Source organism: Apteryx rowi, unplaced genomic scaffold (assembly GCF_003343035.1).
Source record: "Apteryx rowi isolate R43461 unplaced genomic scaffold, aptRow1 scaffold_683, whole genome shotgun sequence".
In the NCBI taxonomy this organism is placed as follows: Eukaryota; Metazoa; Chordata; class Aves; order Apterygiformes; family Apterygidae; genus Apteryx; species Apteryx rowi.
In genome coordinates this window covers 257,880-281,718 of record NW_020450964.1, presented here as the reverse complement: position 1 = coordinate 281,718, position 23,839 = coordinate 257,880, and the positions used below count along the sequence as shown (strand labels likewise).

At 40.4% G+C, this 23,839-nt stretch overlaps 1 protein-coding gene and 1 long non-coding RNA gene across 4 annotated transcripts in view; one reads left to right on the top strand and one right to left on the bottom strand.

The window, feature by feature from the left end:
• The first annotated feature begins 6 nt into the window (after positions 1-6).
• On the top strand, positions 7-23,769 carry OPRM1 (opioid receptor mu 1). Of its 3 annotated transcripts, none has more exons than XM_026086133.1 (4): positions 7-109; positions 14,217-14,569; positions 15,751-16,271; positions 20,772-23,769. In XM_026086133.1, the coding sequence occupies exons 1-4, from the start codon at positions 39-41 to the stop codon at positions 20,790-20,792; spliced, it is 966 nt and encodes a 321-aa protein (XP_025941918.1). In that variant the 5' UTR covers positions 7-38; the 3' UTR covers positions 20,793-23,769. The 3 variants fall into 3 exon arrangements, with proteins under 3 accessions (XP_025941918.1, XP_025941916.1, XP_025941917.1); XM_026086131.1 differs by having other exon boundaries at positions 22,255-23,744; XM_026086132.1 differs by having other exon boundaries at positions 7-94; positions 22,255-22,770.
• The window catches only part of LOC112975713, a 26,376-nt gene continuing 19,924 nt past the window's right edge, over positions 17,388-23,839 (bottom strand). Inside the window, exon 2 of the long non-coding RNA XR_003256702.1 lies at positions 17,388-17,585. This is a non-coding gene — a long non-coding RNA (uncharacterized LOC112975713). The remainder of the gene's footprint in view (positions 17,586-23,839) is intronic.

Genomic DNA, 23,839 nt, shown 5'->3' with positions numbered 1-23,839 from the left:
CGGCGGGCGGCCCCTCCGTGGTCACGGCCATCGCCATCATGGCCCTCTACTCCGTCGTCTGCGTGGTGGGGCTCTTCGGCAACTTCTTGGTCATGTATGTCATCATCCGGTGAGTCGGCTGCGGCGCCCCGGGCCCGCTGCCGTCGGGCGGGGGGACGCGCGCAAGGGGCCGTGCTGGCGGGGCGGTGGGGCTGCCGCCCCGGCGCGGGGGAAGGAGGCTCTTGAGAAAGCTCCGGGGCGGGTGGGGGGAGAGCAGCTCTTCAGACGGGGCGGCGGCCGTGAGGACCGGCCGGGCTGGGCGGCCCCTCCGCGCCGCTCGGCAGCCGGGGAGGTGCTGCCCCGGCCCCCGGGGGGACGCGGCTGCGCCTGGGACCGCGGCGTGAATGTCACACCTGGCCGCCGGGGCGGGAGAACGGGGCCGGTGACTTTAACCGCTGCCTGTGAGCGTGTGTGTGTGTATAGACATGCACACAAGAGACTCGCACACATCCCCGCGTCTTTCCCTTCACCTCTCCGAAACGCTCAAGCAAAATGCAGATAGCATCACGGCTGAGTGCCTCTGTCTTCTGGATTTATAGATCCTCTGCCGAAGGTGTTGAGAGATATGTGTGTGTGTGTGTGTGTGTGTGTGTATTTATATATACATATATTATATATATTCTAAGGATCGCGCCCACTGTAAGTAGATCAAGCATTCCAGCAGTGCTGCACCATTTCGCAGCCTTCCCGCGCCAGCCGCGGGCGGGAGGCGGCCCCAGGTGTTGCACAGGTCCCTCACAGCTGTGTCCTTCACGCCCGAGAAATCCCACAGCGGTAAAGCGGCTGCCTCTCGTGGAAGGCGGGTGGCAGCGAGATTAAACGGGCTCCTTTACCCGCCCGGGATGGAGGCGGGCCGCTTCCGTGGGGAAACACCGCCACCTCCCGGGGGCTCGACACGGCATGGCACGGCATGGCGGCGCACGCAGCCCCTCTTTCCTTTGTGGCTCCTCGTGGTTTCAAAATCCGGAGGGACGCGGAGAAAAGCAGCCAGGGAGCCGTGCGGAGCCCAGCGGGGCCCTGCTGGAGGGGGTGCCCCGGGCTGCGCACCCCTCCCCGCCGGGGCAGCCCTAGGCCACCCAGTTTCCGCAAGTCTTCAAAGCATCCCTCTCTTTTTCCTTTCAAAGTGTACGTTCCCCAGAGAGTCGAGGTAACAGGGAACTCCAAAAACACAGTGGGGCTAGGCTGACATTCACTGCAGTAGGGGCAGCGGCGACAGGGAGCTTGCGGGCGGGAGCTGAGGTTGGCGCTGGGCATCGCTCGCAGGCCAGCAGCACCGGGGAGGCTTTGTGGTGTGCTCAGCACTGGGAGCACTAGCTAGAGAAAAGGAAAACGCTCGAGGTAAGATGCTGCAGCACGGCAGAGGTCAGTTCCTTCAGCATGCAGCAGCATGTTGGGGAGGTCAAAGCCAGCATGGCTCGTAGACCTAATGGGAGCAGAGATTAAATTACATGCATTGGTTGTTCAAACCATAGTAATCCACAAACCTAGTGGTTAACTACACTTTAGAGACTATTTTAAATATATAGCACTGGGAAGGTCTGCACTTGCTGTGTGGTTTTGGTCAGCCTGAGACACAAGCTATTTCCGTATAAAGATACAGCTGTAGAAATGCTTCTGAACACGGGCATGATTACTATTGTCTGAGCAAGTGTTGAATGCATTTTTCTGGGAGAAAAAACAGATGCATATTATAACAGAGCCAGGATGGTTGTCAGCAGAGAAATATGCCACAGGTTGTCACTGAAATTATGTATTTATACTGGACATAACCTGTGCTACGTTCATATTTCTTACATTTATTAACTGAATTACACTTGCACCACAAAGTCAAATTGAATAAGGCACCTGGATTTAGATGCCTGTTCAAAGAGAGTGTCTTTCCTAGAGATTACAGCCTCAAAACAGAAGTCAGAAGCAATAGGAGAAAACAAAAATTATATTTTCATTTTACAGATGAAAACACAAGAACATTAAATGGCTTCTCAAACACCATCCGGGAATTCTATGGCAAAGACAGGGACTGAATGCAGGTCTTCCATGCTTTAACAGCAGGAACAGCTTTCCATATGACAGAGTTCCTTCCCAGTTAATATCATGGAGCTATTTACCAATTTGGAATGAAGAAAAACATGCATGTTACGATTGAATAGGATCTGTGGTTTAAGCAACACAAAAATGCATTTCCTTTCAGTGCTTCTCTATAGGTTTAGTATACCTGCACTGCAGTGGGGAACTTTTTGATTTATCTCCTGCTGCAAGCTATACTAACATGACAGTATTCCCGATCACATTATATGCATATATCAAATGATGAGCATATGTGCCCATATATCCTTGGATCCAGCTAAAGATAGGAGCAAACCTTTCACTGGACTGAATTTGACATCATATAAGGCTCCCTTTCTTTTTCTTTCTCACACCACACTTGCTCAGGAAGAGCTAAGTCTTGAAATTCATATTGAATTTGAGATGGATTGAGAGTACTAGAAATCAGATTTTAAAGGCAGTATTGGTACCTAATTTACCCTGAAGATGCTAGGAGCTGGGAAGCAGGTACTTAAATATTTGAAACACTGTCCCTACTCACCTCTGTGAATCTAGCCCCAGTGAAAGCAACAGTGACTTCTTACTCAGTGCTGCATGCTGCCATCTCACAATAATCTCAGCTTCGTTAGAAATATTTGGGGGGGAATAACTACTATATTATTCCTATAAACAAATGAACTTGATACTCCATCCAGTCACTTCAGCTTTTCCACATGAATCAGATGCATGGGTTTGGAGCCAGAACTGTGCAAGTCCTTGCCCGACATGGAGCCCTAGTTACCAATCCACAGTGCCGCCGTTTTATCCTTGTTGTAGGAAACAGAAGTCAAAAAAGGAACATGTCCAAAAAGGAACATGTCCAAAAAGGAGATAGAAATTTAGTGTCATTATCTATATGAAAATCAGGCCTTTCATGCAAAACAGATCCTTTGCCACTTTTTCCCTTGGCCAGATTTCCAGTGTAAGGGGCAATGACTTTATATACGTATTATTACATAAGTAAAGCAGTCTCAACCACTCTTCTCTTTCTTCCCCAAATGGTGCCTTTCCTCCTTGAATGAATATTTACAACATGTTATATTGGCGATGTATGAGGTTGAACCCCATGTTACTAACACTGAGCTGTTGGCGAGAATAAAAATAGTCCTCTGAGTGACATCAGTAGCAGTCAGATTTTATTGCCATCCATGAATTTCCTGCCATCTGAATAATCTGTAGATAATTTTTATTATCTATTTTCCTCACATGTTTCATATAAGTGTTAATTACTAATACAAACATAGTGTTGTTATGCCTATGTCAACAGCAAATGTTACTTCTGGCTGCTGCAGAGTACAAGACAAGTACAATTAGTACCATGTCGTATGAATTTATTTACACAATAATCTATTGTTTTTTCCTGCTTTCTAGTCAAGTCAGTGGGATATTAGTCACAGATTAGAGTGGGAAGAAGAGTATGCCCTGTGATTAAGGCAGTTTGCACAATGCTAGAAAGCTATAATAGAATTGTAGCTGAACATCTTTAGCCTCACATGTCTGGAAGAGTGGAATAGCTCTCCAAGGTCTCCGTCCTCCACAATGCTAAGTGCCCTGAGATGACCTAAATTGTATCAATAGCCGTTGAAGTCACTCAAGTCAAGATTGATTCCTTAATTGCTTTGCTATTAATTTTGTCACATATGGTAAACAAAGGTGCTACTCTGTGATCCTTCACAATAGGGAAGGAAATGTCTTGTTTCATTATAGCCAATCATTACTCTTTTTTTTTTAAAAAAAAGCCCCCCAAATTAAAAGAAGTCTTCTCTGAAACTAAAAGCTGTCTTTTTACATTTCTCAGAACAGCCTCAGAATAATGTTTTGAAGGGACAAAGAGCTCTGACGAAAATACACTCTCGTCTGGAAAGACTCTACAATACAACAAAGCTCTGGTTACTTCAGCCCTGTTCTCATGCACCTTAGGAAAATAGTGTTTTACTAAGGAGAAGGGAATTTGGGATGAAATTTCAGCTATAAAAAGAATTGATGTCTCCAGAGGAATAAATACTCTCACACATGTGCAAACAAAGGGAAAAGTGAGGGGTTTGGAAAGAGGGTATAACATAGAAAGTGGAGAGAGTCTGTTTAGGGAAATAAGCTGAAAATGATCCAAATAGTGAAATGGGCTTAAGTGAAGGAAGTTTTTTCAAGGGCTCTTCTTTACAGGGCAACATTGAGTTATGGATGCAATGTGAAAGAAGGGCCACAGCATGCTTTGTAACACCATGGATCAGGAAATCTGGAGACCAAGAAATGGATAAAATGTATTCCTTTCTTTCCAGTCCACAGCCACATGAACATCTTTGCCTTTGGATGGCATTTCTTGTGCTAATGGGTGGCCTGCCTATTCAGCAGGCTGCAAGGAAAAAGTTCCATATTCTTGATAAAAGAAATTAACTAAAGCCACGGTAATCTTAACCCATAATGCCAATTATTAATTTATACTGCTTACCAATACAAGGCAGAAGAGATCTGCGGACAGAACTGGGAGAAAATCTGAATGGGCAGGAACAGCAAAGAAGCTAAATTAAATGAACAACATAGGACATGACCCACACCATCCTGCATTACAGCAAGGCAGGTGTCTCTGTTTGCACACTCTTTGTGATAGAAATTTGCCCTGTAGTCTCTGCTAGTTGGAAAATGTTTGACTAGCAAGCTGCTCCCTTCGCTCCCCCAAGATCAAGGGAACCAGACAGACAGAAGAGCATGTACACCTTTGCATTCCCTTTCTATTTAAATTACACTGATAGGGTGACAGTCGAAATTCAGCCCAGAGTACGTTAGCCTGCAACATCAGGATAACCCCAGTTTTGCTGAGAGAGCAGAGCTGGTGCAGCCATGCATCCCTTTCCAGATCTTGTGCCGTGGAGCGGTGGCTGGCCCCATGGTCGCAGCAAGCCCTTGCCTGCAGGGCAATGTGCCCACCGCAGCAGGGCAGGTCCCCTGCTCTCTGCTGGCTCCTATCCCCAAGCTCTTTGGGGGAGGAGTGGCCAGAAAACATTCCCTTTCATGCAATTTCTATTGAAAAAGCTGTTCTGAGCCTGCCATATCTTTCCTGGAATGTCATTTTGATAATGGTCTCCATGAAAAAAAACAGTTAAATACTGCCAGAATTTTTGAATTTATTCGTAAATGTTAGTCAAATTGTACCGACTTTTCATGACATCAGTAAACCTAGAAAATATTGTAAGCCCATGTTGTTTATATAATGTAATGACTAGCAAGCTAATGATTAATGAGCTAATATATGAGCCCGTGTGATCCTGAAATACTCTATTTTATTTCAGTTTAACTTGCAGTATTTTTTTCAAATAATTATGCATAGCTTTTACTGAACACTGTTGATAAGCTTTTATAATTCTTCTAGAGGAAAAGGTGACATATTTACAAAAATGTGAAACATAACACAATGTAAGCCAAAATGGCTCCGAATCACAGTTCATCTAGCTTATTAACCTGTTTTCTAACCATAGCCAATAGCTGGTGTTTAGTCAAGGAGTAGACAAAATAAGAGTATCATTGAGTGGGACTCCTTCTGAAAGTCTGTAGCAGAAGGACTTTCTGAACTGTAGTTTGCATCAGCAGTTTATTCAATAGCTTTTTATAGACATTTCTTCCATGCAGCAGTGCCAAAAAAAATCAGAATCAAAAAAAAGTTTGGAAATAAAGTGTGTCAAGTATTACTACTTCTAAACAAAGACATTTTGAAGTAAACATTTTCTAAAGTAAAATTTCAGAATTCTGAAGCATTTTTACAGATTCTGAATTAGTTATTTATAAATTTAAGTGTTCTGAGATGGAAGTTCTCAATGTCCTAGTTAATGGACATTGTCAAAAAAAGATTTATTTTCATTAGGATTCTAAGTGAAATTAGTTTTCAGTCCTTGATGTTTCGCTTTAAAATACAAATCCACTCATTGCAACTATATTTTAGAAAACGCTGAAAGCAACTATTTTGTGAATTYCTATAGTTATTCTGATCTCCAATGAAGTTTGGGTTTGTTGTCATATAAGTGGGGATGCTATCGTTATCTTTCAAAGACTCTGCTTTCTTTTGAAAGCTAGGTTGTAGTGATATTCAGTAGCAAGGATTTCCATAGCTTAGCCTAACAGTATGTTAAGAAGCGTCCTCATTCATCTGTTTAATGTTAAACACTTTTTTATTTTATTTAAGTTTCCCTTTGAATTTGCACGATGAAAAAAGGTAAAGATGACAGAGAATATAACTAGCCAAGTAACTGTGAAAGACATGAAATAGCACAGTTTTTCCACCTTCTCGTGAAATAGCTCAGTTTTTCCACCTTCTCACTGATACGTGTTCAATTATCAGCTATAAGATCTTGTATCTCAGGAATTAGAAAAGGAACAGATCTTCAGAACAAAAGCATGTGTCTACAGAGGAGTGTCTCCTCCTCATTGTGGTGTTTGGAGCAATCCCAGCATGAGAAAAGCCTCTTTCTTATGGGGAGTGGGGGAGGGGAGAGGGGGAAGGGATGGGCAAGGAACAGCAATTAGGTTATCTTTTCCTATTCTCCGCTCGCGCAGGGCTGACCACCGGTCCTGGGACATACTACTTCTGCAGAAATGCCAGCCAAGAAGCCAGTCTGCCAAATCCCCCTCATAAAACGATGGTCTCAAAGCTCCCTTTGCCCCATGCTTTTAGATGCAATCTCATCTCTGTTGTGTGGTGACTACATACATCCATGTTTCCTGGTGCTTTTCATCTAGTCTATTCAAGATGCAATCATGCTCCCTCTTTCTATCATCCCTTCCTCCAACATCTGCTTTCTCCAATTCTCTCTCCAGTTCCCTCGTCTCACCTCCATCGTTCCTTCCCAGATCACATTTGCCAGCTTCACGAGAAGATCCTGATATATTGTATATAAGAGACGATCCCTGGTATATTTACCATTAATTTTACCCATATATTCTATGACGTTCCCATGAGCCTCATGCTGTTGCTCTGATAGCTTCCTAACGGGATGACTGCTGCCATTCCCCCTCACCCCTTTGAGGGTCTCACATCTCCTAGTGGTGACAACGTCTTCAGAAAGCTTCCTGCCAGGCTTCCCCACCAAGCTGCGGGTGCTTCATGTGCAGTCCTCGTCTGAGGTGATCGATCCACAAACCAGGAGGAGGCAACAACCTATAAGATCGTTTTTCTGTTATAAGAACAGAAAATAGCTGTTAACTTGACCCTCTTAGCAAAATGTCACATAGGTTATCATAGATGCAGTCAGTGATTCTTCACACAATCACACTTCCCTGAAGGCATATGGGAGAAAGTTAAGAAGTTAAAGATACTGGCAGTTTTCCTTTCCATGGCTTCCTAGCAAAGCAAACATCCCAGTCCAGCAGTTTTCCATCCTCCATTCAGCTCCACATTCAGCACATACATTCAGACTCCTTCAGAAAATGCACATTATCTAGCAGTGTGCAAAGAAGGAAGAGGAAGGCTGCTCCAGCATAATGTAGTTAGAGGTTTTGCTGCATTCTAAACCAAATATGCTTGCAATTTTAAGTCTAGCCCATTTCCCTCTTGTGTGTTACACCTTGGCACCTGAAATGATGCATGATGCTTATATATTTTTCCATCCTTCTAGCTAAACCACCAACACAGTCTTCACACCCCCAGAGTTTTGTTAGTTTTCTCTCTCTTGCAAACACATGTAAGATCTGAGAGAAAAGACAAAGGAATTTTATCTTTAAGCACAAAAGTAAACTTTCCCTTGCTCCGTAGTGATGTTATTGGTGTTCACCAATTGAATCCAGCTTTTTTGCTCTATAGTACCGACCCTAAACTTGGGCACAATGTTAGGATCTCATTCACAGTGGTCACCTTCTAGCATGGTGATGGGAGTCAGGATGTGAGGCTTTAATAGGGGCAAAAAAGTCACTGTCATGCTCTTTCTTAAAGACAGTAAAACTTGTTCCTCTCCTCAGTTCCACTCTTACCCCCAAACTCAGGATCAGTGGAGGACATGAGTGTGCCTGCAAATAGCATAATTCCATTATAACTAAGTGTGAACATTTTCTGTTACAGTACTGTACCTGCTGGAATCTTTTTGTTTTCTATTTGTTGTTCGTTTCTTTTCCCTGAGGGCCTGTTATTCCAAATTACATCCTTGTATATATGATCTCTTCAGAAGAAGTACATAAAAGGATGAGTAGATTTTTAACCACTGTCTATCACATCCAAGCTGAGTGGTCTGATTGCATAATAATGCAAGGTTTGTACACAAATTTGTGGTGCTTGTTCCCACACCTTAAGTTTAATGGCTTAAGGCATAAACTTTCTGGAATATCCTTGAACAGAAAAATCAAAGACTAAATCTCCAAACAGGTGACGTCATATGCTTTCACTCCAGAGACTCACTATCATGCAAAGAATAAAAAAGGTCATGTGGATGGGATGACCATCACTGAAGTGTATCATTTGAGACCCTTCAGGTATTTTCCAGGATGTGGCCTGTCTGAGACATGCCAATGTCAGACATGCTAATTAGATGGGCAGCCAGAGGAAATTTTTAAGGGAATGTCCAGACTAGCCTGAATATGAAGTGACCTTTGCCCAAAGCTGTAAAGGCTCAATGAAAAATGAAAGTACCTGATATCTCAGGAAAGCACTAAGTGCCTGACCAAGTCATGGTCCAGTGATATCTTCAATATTAAGTGTGATATGACATATTTCAGGGACTTGCAATGCACGATTTCTCACGATCAGATAGAAAACTACATTTGTGGATGTATGGCATTTCCAGCCCAGTGGTTTGGAGATCTGACAGTTTCTTAATTCTGGTTTTAGGAATCCAATGGTATGGACTACTGCTCTGATTATATTAGAACATTTCTAAATTTCTCAGGAGACCATGTTTTGAGATAATTATAAAGAAAACATCTGCATTATAGTTCATCTCAGTTTCTAGAAATGAACTGCAGTAAGAAAAAGAGGGACCTGTGCTTAAATCCTTTTTTCTTACTGATATTTGGGTTGCATATACAAGATGTACCAGAACAGCCATGGAAATAAGTGCTGATTTAAATTTTTCAAGTAGGCATACTTCACATGTTCTAATCTTGCCACCCAAGGAGACCTCAACAAATTTAATGCATGCACATAATCAGTCTTCATTTGTTTAACAAGTCATTTATGCAAGAAGAATGTGAATTTGAAACACTAACCCAATCTCCTCCAGCATCAACTAGAGTTATGTAGGGTTGTCTGTATACAGGACTTCTGTCGTTTCCTAATTGCTGGCTGTTGTTTCTTTGAGCAGCTAAACCAGCTTCATGAATGGCTGCTTCCTGCAAAGAAAGTCCTGTAATTGAGCCATTTTTTAATGTATTTTGCATTGAACCTCAACACAGATTAGTTGAAGCAGTCTTTGTCTCCAAATTAGTATTCTATGGACAAAAGCTGGTGTGTGTGCTGCTGAAAGTAGTTATTACCAATCTGTCATAGACCAGCCCATTTCCTAAGTGCAAAAGGCTCTTTCTGCTTATCTTCTCACTGTTGCCATTGAGATAGGAGTACTTTCCAGATTAATTTTTAATGGTTTGTGTCACTGTATTGGGCTAAACATTCCCCACCACCATGGCTTCTTTACACCTGGTACAAGAAGTGCTAAGGGCACTTCAGGTGGCAGTATCCAAACTGCATCAATCAGGCTTAGGAAGAGCATGGTATGAACTAAAAGTGCCATAATTTTTAAAGAAAACATATCTTGGTCATTCATGTTATTTTCCCTCTACCTTTGAGTCTTTGGGACTTGACAGAAAAGACTCTTCAGAAACATTGGAGGGAGGGGTGATCAGGTGGAGGCCAAGTTCTTAGTGAGGGCAGGCCAGAAGCAGAGCTGTACACTGTGGCCTGTGGAAAGAGCAAGCTGCGCAGGTGCGCTCACCTCACTTGATGCACGTGAGTGAGGGACGGTGCTTGTGGCTCCCACTCGAGACCCTGTTACACTCTGTGCAATGGAGCCAAGGGTCTCTCTAGGCTAGAGAGTGTGGTGAACCTTTCATTTGTTTTGCAGACTATGACTGGCCCATGGGCTGCCAGAGGAAGAGGTCATTTCAAGGCTTTCTATTTATCCCTGAGTACCCTTTCTATTTACCCTTGAATGCTAGGAGCTTAGTGAATATTTCAGTAGGATTCTCATGCTTTTCCTTACTGCTTTTTCTTACTCCAAGCAATTCCAGTTAGTGGACTTCTGCAACCCAAATATCCAAATTTCAAGCATATTTTTGGCAGATTGGCTTTGCTGGCTTGAAGATAAAGGCAGGGCTGAGTTTGCCTTACAGAACCTTAGACACATGTAAAGAGTTTTCTTACTGTTGTAAATCTGATCCATCATCTCCTACAAACCACAAAGGATGTTTCATAAAAATAGATGTTTTATGATACAAGCCTGCGCTGAGGAGATAGAAAGAGAGTACTAGTGGATGTCAGTATTATAATGAGCTTAATTAATTTGAATATGTATCAAGAGCAATGCCGAGCTAAATATTCACCAAAATTTGAATCACCATGTTGCTGTATTAGTCTTTCATTTTAGAACTGTGAAAATAGAAGTAATGTTACCCAAAGCCAATTTCTGTCCTCACCTGCAACCTTACTCATTGTCATGCAAAATTCAATATACTTGCCATTTCAGATGCTGAAATTCCAATGTAATCTACATACCAGCATTCAGATTTTTGGAGGTTTTCATTTAAGACATTTTCTTTATTTTTTTTTTTTCCAAATAGATTCTTCAGTGGCCTTGAATGAAAGTGTGAAAACAAGTATATTTTAAAAGACTTTATTTATCAGCATAATACTTTTGGTATTACAAGGCATACAGACTTTCCTTCTGTATAAAAACTAGTCCTTCTGAGGTATAGAAATCTAATCACATACACATCTATGTCTGGATGACAGAAATGTTTGTGCACCTATTCACATAGGCAACCTGATACCTTAACAGAAGATATAGTAACAGCTAAGATAAAGGCTTCAAAGAGGACTGTTATTTTTTTTGTGCCATTAAACTTATTTTAATCAATTGCTCAGCAATTTATTTGTTCATACAAAGAACTGATCCTGGAACACTGATAGTCTACTTATTTTGACAAATACTCATGTTTAACAAAATGTACCTTTTAGAAATAAGTCCTTTATAATTTTTTTAAGTATTCAGTACAGAGAAAAAAACAATCCCAAAGAAGTCACTGAAAAGAATATTGTGAATTTCAATAGGCTTTTGTTGATCAGACAATTATGGAGGTAAAATAATTTCTACCACCACAAAAACTCTGCTTCTCCTCTTTGTAAGAACAGGATGATTAGAAATATAAGGATTACAGAGTACACCAAGCAAAATCCTTTGTTAATAGTCTATAGAGCCCATTAAATGGAATAATTGAAAGCCCAAGAAGTTTTTAGCTTAAACTGGGAATGAAAGCAAGATAGCAAAACTGAAAAATACCTACCATGGAAGTGGGATGAGTACCATGGCAGTCCCAGTGAAGAAATTTTCTTCCATTTCCAGTTATTCAGAGATTTTCTCTCCCCTTTCTCTGACATGCTAAACTCAGAGCCACTTGGTATTGGTTGATATTTTATTTTTTGTTTTTGTTTTTGTTTTTTTCTGTATCAGGCATTCCCTTTAAAGCATCTGGATGGCTTTAATTACTGATAAAAAATCATTATCACCTAATGATGTGCTCTTAGGAGAGTACTGCGCTAGAATCAGGCAGGATGGCAGCAGCAGAGAGCAGCATACCTAAGCTCGTTGTCGAGTCCAGCCATAAGAACTCAATAATTGCTTCGGAGTGCAGTACGGATTAGCAGCCTGGGTGAGGACCCAGGATCTGCACCAGCTTTTCTCATCAGCACAGACTCCTGTGGCACAACCCCTGCTGCTGTTGCCACCTGAGCTGATTAAATCAGGCTTGGAGCAAGCTGGATATGTCTGCTCACAAGGCAGTCACGCCTCCAGTTTGCTTTCTTGACACAACTTTAGCTAATCCGGGATCTGTTGTCCTGTCTGTGGAGAAGCTATGCATTTTTGCTATACAACGATATAGCAGAGAGAAGACTTTTAGCTCAGCATTTTCATTCTGGATGATAATAAAGTCATTATTAAAATGTTGCTATTTTCATTCTCCTCTGAAAGATTCCCCAACAAATTGCCCAGAAAATATTTTCTCCCTCCTTCCAATCCAGTGCTTTTAGAGCTGCAACTTGTTGTGTCTCTCTCCCACATTGCAATTCTCTACATTTTTTTCTAAATAATTCCCAGTGGAGGGAGGCATGAATGCCTGCAGAATCTGCCTCTTCCTAAGTTAGCATTACAATCTGTTGGATAAATGGGGTGCTCCCCTAAGAAAAGTTTCTAAAATACTGTAATTTCAGATTGATTTAAAATTTCAAAATATCATACTTAGATCATACTTTCTCAAGACAGCAGTAAAGCAAGAGCTTGGATCTACTTGGAAATTGTTAGAAAAAAAAAAAACCTAAATTAAAATTAAGGTTACTCATGGCTCCTCATGCACAGTGCTATGAAATGAGAGAACAAAGACAGTATGTCCTCAAATATTCATCATAAAAGTTATCCAGGTGCATTCAGCAATAAGTCTGCATTTCTCCAGGCCCCACCTAAATGGTCCCAAGCAAGTGCCCTACATAGCCCTGTCATCAGTTCCTTGCAGCTGACTCATGTTCTGAAGAGATCAAGGTCAGAGTTATCAAACATTTAAAGACAGAAGACACACAAAATATTTTATTTTGCACTTTTTATATCTTGCCCTGCAGGTTACCTGGAAGACCTTCTTAAATGGATTGTTTCCCTTGCAAATCAGTCTATAAATTGGAAAACATTTGGTCAAACAATGTACTTGCTACTTTGAAGAAACACAAGGGGGTTTCATCAAAAGAGCAAGTCCTTTGACCCCCCTGAAAGCCAGACAGCCACAGTGCCTAGCAACCTAGGCAGCAATCAGGATGACAGAGCAGAATAGCCAGGACCACTACTTAAGAGTGAAACATTCATTGTACCACTGCAAAAATATAGCATCCTCATAAACGGTGGATCTCAAGTGCTATGCAGACGGCACAAGGACTTCAGTCTGTAAAGGGCTGTTCAAAAAAGTTAATGAACTAAGGAGAAATTGGGATTCTACCTTTAGCAATGCAAACACAAATTAAAACATAAAGCTCTCCCTGCTCAGCTGTGAATGAGATGTGACATAATTAAAATTCAGAAATTGTTTTTTGTGTAATTAGTGGCAAAGACTTAGCAAGGAGGAGGTACAAAGGAGTTTGAAGACCCTCCTGCCATAATAGGCAGTGTGGAGCATGCATTCATACCTCAAATAACGTGGCTGCAGCATCTACCCCGAGGTGGTGGTTCTATTGTTACATTCAGTGTGTATGTTTAATAGCAACTGTCTCCTTGTTGAATTGAAAGAATATCTGTCCAACTTGTATAAGACACAGATCAATAAAGCACTGTAATAGCAGTCTTTACAAATCTTTTCAAAAAGATAATTTTGAACTTTTTATAATTATAACCAAATGAAAAAACTCTTAAAATAAAAGCTTGAATTTTTAGACATAGTGGATGTGATAATTACACTAATCTTTCAAGTACTTACTTTTCTAGGAACTACATCATTACTACTCCACAACCTGTTAATGCGTTCTCCATTTCCACAAACTACAGTTCTGATAATTGACATGACATCAGCAGATACAGAAAATCTATTCAGTTAATACAGTGTCAGACATTTACAAATACAAGTTGGTTGAGCTTATTTCTCAGTCCTTTAGCATCCATAATATTGCTTCTTCTACGTGTATCTTGTCTTTCAGCACAAGTTAAATGAATACTTTCTTTCCTCCTTTTAACCTTTTTTGTAAAGGTTGCAGATAAACCATATCAAGATCATTTGTTTGGTTAAAAGATAAATAACAAAAAAGATGATCTGTGATAGCATCTGGCACATTTTTCAGAGTGTTTTTTTTTTTTTTATAGATGTTGCATTGGTCTTGATTTTGTTTAATATTATTAGTTGTGGTCATTCACATGCTTTGCTGATTTTTCTAGGTACACGAAAATGAAGACTGCCACCAATATCTATATTTTCAATCTTGCATTGGCAGATGCTCTAGCAACAAGTACTCTGCCATTCCAGAGTGTAAATTACTTGATGGGAACATGGCCATTTGGTACAGTCCTTTGTAAGATCGTTATATCCATCGACTACTACAATATGTTCACCAGTATCTTTACACTCTGCACCATGAGCGTGGATCGCTACGTAGCTGTTTGCCACCCAGTCAAGGCCCTTGATTTCCGTACTCCCAGAAATGCCAAAATTGTCAATGTCTGCAATTGGATTCTTTCTTCTGCCATTGGTCTACCAGTTATGTTCATGGCAACTACTAAATACAGGCATGGTAAGTCTAGCTTTCATTTATGAATTGAATATTTCAATGTTTAAACTCCTTTCTGTATTGTTTGTCTTTATTGTAGAGGCTTTGAACTAACTTCTGACTTCCAACCTGGCAACGAAAACAGGCCTCTTTAACAATTTTACAGTAAGTCCTCACAAGCTCAGTAATGTTATAGGCATCTTTCTATACAAGGTGCCTTTGGTGTTCTAGACCAGTCAGCAAATTATTCTTTTTGTCTACGCACAGAAAAAAACCTGTATGATTTTTGCCTACTTTTTCATCTCTCTCTGGAAGCTTGGAGGCTTTGTTCTTTAAGGAGCAGCTCCTTACCTTCATCTCACCTTCATGGCTTATTCCTTGAATCAAAGTCATTTTCTCTTCACTTAGATCAGCTGGCTCTAGTTGACTAAACATGGCACTTGGACAAGATCTCTTTTATATGAGGGAGCTCCTTACTTTCTGCTGTAGGTGGGCGYGAGTCCCACTGCTCCCTACAGTCAGTGTAGTGTTTGGGAAGGCCAGTGTCAGTGCCTGCCCGCCCGCCGGCCTGCCTTTGACTACACAGGGTTATCCACTCCTCTCCTAAAGTACACAGAAGCCTGTGCTTTACCCGATATTTCCACTGAAGTTGGCAGTCATGGCTGTTTTGTACCTAGTCTGGCATGACATGAAACAGAAGTGATAGCACATTTGGATTGCTGGTGTTCAAAGACTTTCCGTGAAGTAACAGCATCAACTTAAGTGAAAATCCCTAAACTGCACAGATGCCAAAGTGTCATGTCATCCTCTTCTCCAATGCCCTGAAATGCCCAACTGACAGTAGACATGATGGTTAAACCATGTTTTTTTCACGAGGTTTTATATTGAAAGTGAAAGTGAATCAAAGTTTGAGCATTTATGACAATTCAGTTCATTTTTTGTCAAATACACACCAAATTCCAAGCAATAAAATGCAAAAGACAAGTTACTTTATTTTTTGTGTTCTAACTAAAGCATCACACATGTTTTGCAACACTATGTTGTATCAGTGTTTGTGCAAAAGACAGATCATCAATTGCTTCATTTTAGCTGTTTACGTAGTAAATTTGCATTCATTTGCCTATAACATTGATCAAAAAAGACTAAAGAAAAGCAAATGAAAAACTGACCTGCTCATCTTCTCTGTTGTTTTCTTTTTTCTCTAGGCTCTATTGACTGCACACTTACATTCTCCCACCCTGCTTGGTATTGGGAGAACCTCCTGAAAATCTGTGTGTTCATCTTTGCCTTCATCATGCCAGTTCTGATCATTACCGTGTGCTATGGGCTGATGATTTTACGCCTAAAGAGTGTTCGCATGTTATCTGGCTCCAAAGAGAAGGACAGGAACCTGCGGAGAATCACAAGAATGGTTCTGGTGGTGGTGGCAGTGTTTATCGTGTGCTGGACTCCCATCCACATTTATGTCATCATTAAAGCCCTGATCAACATTCCAGAAACTACTTTCCAAACTGTCTCCTGGCACTTCTGTATTGCTCTAGGGTATACAAATAGCTGCCTTAATCCAGTCCTGTATGCATTTCTAGATGAGAATTTCAAAAGATGTTTCAGAGAGTTCTGCATCCCCATTTCCTCCACCATTGAGCAACAAAATTCCACCCGAGTCCGACAAAACACTCGTGACCATGCTTCCACTGCCAACACTGTGGACAGGACTAACCATCAGGTATGACTAGCAGTGGAGATGTCATCTCTGGATCCAGGCCTCCCACTTGGAGATGACATGTATTCTGAAGTTACAGTTTATACTGATTTGTAGCTATTTGAAGGCATAAATGCCTTCAGGGTTATCTCTGTAGCTGGCATACACATACATAGAGACCCCAGTCCTGCATGGTGCTGGTTGATCTCAGCTCTAGTAGATGCCCAGAAACTGAGGGCTTTCAAAGGTACCTTGCATGGTCTGGTCCAGTGTGCTTGCGTACACAGTGCACAAACCAGAGGCACTGTTTCCTTACAGGATGTTTACAACAGGTGACTCTTTTAGAACCGCTTGGAGAAAAATCACAGCTTTCTCTATTCATACTCCTTGTCTGCTGAGGGAGACAGTGGTGGGACAAGATGTATATCTTTTTTCTTCTCCCATTTCAACAGTGAATTGAAAAGAGAAGAAACTGTGGTTGTACACTTTTTGATTTGTTATGATTTACAAAAAAGGAATGGAAGGCCCTGTTTTCCTGGAAGATATTCAAGAAGTAGACAAAGACTTGTCTACATGCAGTTCTTGTACCAGATACTTATCTGTGTTGGCTAGGGTTCTTTTTTTTTCATTTTTTAACATATGTAAAAAAATAACATTTGCATATGTAACTAAACCAGCACAACTACTGAAAGCGTTATAAATATGCTTTCACCTGACACCATTCATTTCACTTTCCAGATAGGAATACTTTCCCCTAGTCTGAACACCTTTCTACAGATATGTGTGTATATAAATACACACACAAACACACACACACACACACACACACGTGTTAAGGAGTATTATGCCATTTAAGGTATACAGAGAATATTTCCCTGTAGAAAAAAGCCTTTGAGAAGTAGGAGTTTTGTGACACAGCAGATACCAAGGAAAATAATAGATTTTTTTATCCAGACTATTTTTTGCTTAGCTTTTGCGAAAGAAGCTCTTTTGTTATGTATTCAACATTCATGTTCCTGTGATTAGTCCTGAGAGTTTTCAACCCACATCCCTCAGCAAACATCAAGCAAAACATGAAGGTGACTCTTAACATTCCTGAAATTAATTCACTCATGCACAAAACAAGCACCAGAAAAAGCGTCTGAGTCTTCTCCACAGTTTATTAAAAAGAAAAACAAAAGGCACAAGCTTAGTTCATTCCTTGCCACATCACCTTTAAAAGGAGTTTCATTTGAGCATCAGCAATATGGTTAGGTTGCTCTTGTATGAGTTTCTCACTGCTGCCACTTCAGCCACAAGCTAGCTGCCTTCTCAAGGTGCAGAAGTGAATGGATGCTCCTGAAAAAAAACATACCTATCACTCATTGAGACCAAGAGCTCAATGAGTGGCTCAATCAAGGGCTCAATCAACCAGGAAGCCAAAATCAGAACGTTACCATAACCAAACAGACAAAATTGTGATTGCACCAGAAAAGAGGAAGGAGCAGTCTAAAAACAGAATGGGAAAGTTTATTAAATGTCTGCATTTGGTGTTGTCCTTCACCAGCATCTGATTTATACATGCCAAACTGGTCCGTGAAATGGTTTAGAACCTGCTCAGTCTTATACACACTTTGGGGGTGGAGCAGAACTGCCAATCTTGCCATAGGCACACACACACACACACACATATATATATATACACACACACACACACACACACACACACACATATAGTATTCACTATGTGTAGTAAATGTTTGGACGACAGATTCAGCTCTCTGGAATGTATTTGTAACCCTCAGTGTAGTCAATTTTGTGCATATGTCTTACAATAGGATTATATCTATAGCTGTATTTAGTGCAGTTCCAGGTTTTACAGTGTAGTGTGTATGCACATATTTTCTATGTTTAGTTATGCTTCTTTATACTCTTTCTAGTAAGCCATAGCCTTCCAAAATTCTGTCCTTAGAAAAGTTTAACGTGGTGCTGCACAGGGGCTGCCTGAGATAAGGTCCTATCTTCCTGCGCACTGTACAAATGCAGACTAGACGATGATCCTGCCCACAGAGATATTTCAACTCATGCCGACAAGGGAGACAGCCAGCCAAGGCAGGGATAGACCAAACAAGTGAAGTGAGCTTTATGATGGCAACAGGGAGCAAGCTAGGCATACAGCTGTGTGGCAGGGAATGGTTGGGGGGGGGGGGGAGTGTTCTTCAGGGAACAGTTATGGAATTAGTTAAGAAGAGATAAAACACATGTGAAGAGAATTGAAGGTCAAGACACTGATGGGAAAGGGAGCATGCAAAAGAAGAAAGAAGAAAATTAGGAATGAGGTCAGAGTGAGGCAGTAAGGGAGAAAATTGAAGCAAAGAGCCAATCTGCATAGAACAAAAAAAGCATAATCAGAATTGTAAGAAATTTTTTTACTGCCCAATTTTGACTACTTTTGTAGCTGTTCCTAAAAACTAGTTAGTTGTTTTCTCCAAGGCCATGTAGAAGAAGACAGCACTTGGAAACTTATGTCCCCCTAGCTTGGTGGATGGGTCTTTTTGCGTGCTTTGGCGTTTGAGAGAATTTAAAGTGGCCATAAGCAAGACCAATTTCATTTCCATCACCACCATGGCAGCAGTCCTTGCTTCGGCTGCTGCTGCCACTGGTTTCTTTGTGCCAGCTCTGCTCTCTGGATGCTGACCTGCACATTTGCACTGCTGTGCTCCCTGGACTAGCACAGCAACTGGCGGAGGCAGGCTTTCTCACCTTCTGCAAAGTCTTTGGAATACATTCACATCAAACCATGTTCAAACCTGAATATTAAAAACTTCATTTAACTTTTTTCTTCAGCAAACTTTTCTGTAAGAGATAATATTTTTTCTTACCATCAGAGTGACCACAAAGGCTGTAGGACTAATCTACACTAAAAAGGGTTTGGGGGATAGTACGTACAAATATGACATCTAATTTTATGTTTTTAAACAGTGAAAGTCCTAGTGTAATTGCAGCTTTTGCCCCCCGGGGGGGGGGGGGAATACTTTTTCTGTTTGCTCAAACAACTACTGTAAATTCTATTGACAGAGCAGTCTTTTCGCAGGTAAGTGGTTTCTGTACAAGAAAGTCCAGCCAGTATTTCTGTATTGATCTAAGTATACTGGCAAGTGCTTTCTTGCATAGACGAGGCCTTGGAGACGGTAAGAATTCTAATTGCAAGGGTGTAGGGCTACTTAGCACAGATGAAGTTATTTTCAAAGAAACAGATGTTCAACAAGTTGCTTTTTTGCAAAGTGAGAATTCTTTACTCCTGCTGAAGTTAATGAGAACTGCAAGCACTCAGGAGCTCAGCAGTTTTAGGCCACACACTCTTGAAGCACTTCAAAAAAGCATTCAGTGGTGGAAGTGACAACTATGTTTTCTATCAGTGCAAAAGCAGTAAGAGGAAACGTCACAAGTCATTCATATTATTCTGCATTACGATATGACTTTTGGCCCTATTTTATGGCCTTGGGGCTTTACTGTAAAGATCTTCATGCAAAGGTTAAGATTCCTCTGGATTAAGAGCTTGATTATTGTTTTATCAGCATTTATGAAAACTGGAAGAGCAAAACAAGTTCTGACCTCCTCCAGACATGAAGCTCCCTTCAGACACACAAAGTAGCATCTGATCCATAACACTGATGGTGTGAGCATTTATAAAAATAGCACATGCCCCATGAAGCAAAATATTTCTAAGGGAACAAAGGCAGTGGCTAATCAGGCATGCAAAACCTGGAAGTGCTGTAAGACTGACATGTTTCACATCTGGGGGGAATATATCCTGTGTGACAATTAATTATTTCGCTGTGGCAAAATGCATGGATTAAATTTGTTCTACAGTCAGATTTATGTAAACTTACAAGCTTTTGAAGGCTTGGCTCACTTTAATTTTCAGGGAAGCATATGCAATCTTATAAGTGCATTTGCATGAAGAGGAAAAACAGAATGGGAATCACAGAATCTTGGAAAAATCTGCTTACAAAATACAACTGCTTACTGTGAACTTTTCTCTATGTGTCCCAATATTGATAGGGAATTCTAATGAAGTACCAGATAGCAGCATTTGCAAATGAGTAAATTGTTTTGATGTTATCGATACTAACCTGATTCATAGCAAAGACCTGTGACAAATATTTTGAAATAGCTGTTTACTTCAGGTGCACAGAAACTGTCTGCGTTAATTTATTTCCTAGATTAAAAAATGCTTAAACATTTTTTTGAATTTAAGATACATTGATAGTTCTTTTTTTCCTAAAAAGTATCTTTTCCAAATACCTTTTATTTTTGTTGCTGTTAATAACACAGAAAATCCCACTCAGAAAAAAAATGGGTTATTAATAATAATAGAAATCTGAGAAATTGAATTCATATAAATGAATTAGTTTCTTTGTGAGTGACTTAAGTTTTCACAAGAGCCTCACCTGAAAGTATCCAAGCAAATAAGCAAATTATGTACAGGCACATTTACAGGCATATTTAGACATTTTCTGTAGCCATTTTTTGTATTTTCAGCTTCTGATGCTTTCTGCTTAACCACTGAAGTTTCTAAATGCCTTAATGGAAGCTGCAAGTCCTCCTCACATTCTGAAAGTAAGGTCTACATTTTTATAAGTTATCTGCAGTAACCAGAAGTTCTGGTATTTGTGTTCAGTCCTGAAAGCTTTGCTCTCATTACTTGGCTTGGCATCCAAGATGTAGAAATAGAAAGGACACAAGAGTAAACTATGCTATGAGGACTAAAACTAAGTAATCTTCCAAGGCTGCATGCATTTGTGGCATTCTCAAATTGTGAATAAATGGGGAACAGAACATCTCATTTTTTCCTTAATAGATTAGAAAGTTCAGTGGTTTAAAAACAAACAAAAAAAAATACAGAGCAAATACAAATGATTCCACTTTATTCAATTCATAAAGGTAAGTGAATATGAACTTTGAAATTCATTTCTGAATCTAGACTTCTCCAAAAGAAAGGGACATTCAGATTTAGAATCAGTTCAGTTTCTGGCCAAAAAGAGCTGAGGAGGAACATCCCCAACACAGAATAAAAAAAACTCCCTGAGAATAGCATCTTAAAATGAACACGCATGTGAGTTACATTTTGGCCTTGGAGAAATCTTTAAATCCATCCTCACAGACTCCACTCTGCTGAAAGTGCTTGGAAAACAATGCAGTTAGAAAATGTGCCTTCCTTCCTCCTACCCTCACCCACATGCCATTACTGTTACACTAACACATTCCCCTTGCTTGTGTCAGTGAAGGCTCATCTGTGACTTTGCTTCCTATGCTACAAACACTTTACCCGCAGAGTCTCCCACCCCATGTTCAACAGGTTCTAGCGTGCAGGGTGGCATTTGTTAGACGGCAAAAAGGTTGGAGACTTTCAGGATGTGGTGCCTACTATGCAGATGAAAATATTCGTAGTGCTATTGCACTCAGCATGGGTGCCAAGGGCACACAGGGCGGAGGATTTGTTGGGGTCTGATTTAATTCCATCTCAGAAATTAAACTAGATTTTAAATGCAAGTCCAAATTTGAAATAAAGCATTAGCCAATTTACTGATTTGAACACAGAAAAGCTATTAATGTATCATCTAAAATGCTAACTTTGCTGCAATTGCTACCAGAGAGCAAAATCATTCCATGTTAATGAAACTGATAGTGCATTCCCCTCTAGAAAGAAAAAAAACTGGCTTGGTCCGAATCCTTATTCAAATAAGGCAGCATTTCAGATACACTAATGTGCCTTTGCCTTTAAAAATCAGTCATGAACTTTTTCCTGTAATCATTCCCTCTGCTGTTGCTGTTTTATAACAGAAGAATAGTCTTGCCCTGGCACTTGGGCTAGCTGTTCGGCTTCGTACAGCAGCACAGTAGCTGCAAATGAGAAGTAAATTCCTCTTAAACACTCACACAAATACACACACATACAGAGAACCTTGTGGGAGGGAAGAAATCAAGTAATTGTTCATTGTATTTGCAATTTCTTTCCTTTCAGTTGGAACTTCAAGAAGCTGAAACTACTCCACTGCCGTGACAGGGCTTCCTGCCGCATAGCTCAAAGCGGTTGCAAACCAGTGCCACAGCGTGTCTGTGCAGTATGCTGTGGGAATGTGTAGCATGCACTTTCCCTCAGAAAACACAGAGGAAAGTGCCTGCTTTTCCAGTCTGTCAAAAACTGCTTCTGCAGCACCTCTGCATTGCACATAACACAAGCGTGAAATTTAGTAGCAAGCAGAGCCAAGAGATTCAGGGGCTTTCTAAGCACCAGTGTTCAAAACATACATGTTTTCCAGGAATGCATTAGTCTTAACACAAAGCTGCTCTACTTGTAGCTATCTGACATGATCTGAGCAGTTAGAGTAGGTTAAACAGGTTAGAAACAAAAATTCAAAGGATAGACAATTACAGTTTGAAAAAGAAATGTGCGCTTTTAATGATGAAATTGTAATACTGTTGGGGACTAGATTTACACTTTAAAATTTCTTTGTAAAGGTGTTTTCTGTGCAGGTTACTTACATGGAAAACTCCAAGCTGCACACTACTCTTCTAGTTCTTGCATAGAAACAAGACTTTTACAGTCAGAACAGTGAGCTGCCACTTCTAAAGGAGATAAGAATAAATAAAAGATACAGAGGTTTGATCTAGGCCATGTTGCTATCAACTGGAGAATGAACTCCAAAACAAGATTGATTCTATTACTGTAAATTCCAGTGTGAATAGAAATATAGATATAAGCCTCTCAGAGCTAGCATAGGATGTTGATGAATTCTCTTTAACTTCGTTTCTCAAGTTCTAACTGTGCAATCAGCAACATTTCAGAGTTGTGCAACTTTTTTTTTTTTTTTTTGTAAAGCACTTTGGGATCCTTCCATCCTTCAAGATGAAAGGAACTATGTGAAATGTAAGGAACTGTATGAAATGTAAGTCATCAACAGTCCCTATGTGAAGTGCTTGGAGCAGATAACACATTAGACCTTTTAAAGAAAAGTTACATTTTGCTAGGAAATATTTTTCTTAACCAAGTCCATAATGTGTTTGCTTTTCTTACTAACATAATACAGTCTGCATCTCTATTTTGTATTAGCTACTAAAACACATAAAAATTTATTAAAGAAACATTGAACTCAAGTAAATTCCATCTTAGCTGTTTTCTAGTATGAAAAATAGAAATATCCATGTAGATAATTTGTGGTGCAATGCTATTTTCTAGCCATTGTTTGTTATTTGCTTTGTAAATAAAACATCGGTAGTTACCGAGGCGGGGAGTGCTTTGATGAATTTATGTGTATTCTAAAACACAACTGTATGGAACAGCTTTCTTTTTTTTGCAGCCACACTGTATTTCTTATTCTCATTGTTCAAACCTGTGTGACAAAATATGTTTTCCGTGTGAAATTGTTTGTTTCTGCCATGGTCTGCATAATAAAGATTGAAGGCCAAATCCTTGTGAGTTGTAAGTTGAAGTAGTGTTACTTGAGTTTCATCAGTGTGTTGCAGCCTAATATCCAGTCATTTATATCTGCAGAATATGTAACTAGACATAGTATAAGTGCCTTATTTTTTTTTTCCTTTTCTGTTGA

What these genes read in the sequence shown, in the direction of transcription:
- OPRM1 (XM_026086131.1), top strand. Translation starts at nt 39, where the DNA reads ATGGCCCTCTACTCCGTCGTCTGCGTGGTGGGGCTCTTCGGCAACTTC. An exon ending in GTCATGTATGTCATCATCCG is followed by an intron (nt 110 to 14,216) that starts GTGAGTCGGCTG and finishes TGATTTTTCTAG; the next exon opens with GTACACGAAAATGAAGACTG. An exon ending in TGGACAGGACTAACCATCAG is followed by an intron (nt 16,272 to 22,254) that starts GTATGACTAGCA and finishes CTTTCCTTTCAG; the next exon opens with TTGGAACTTCAAGAAGCTGA.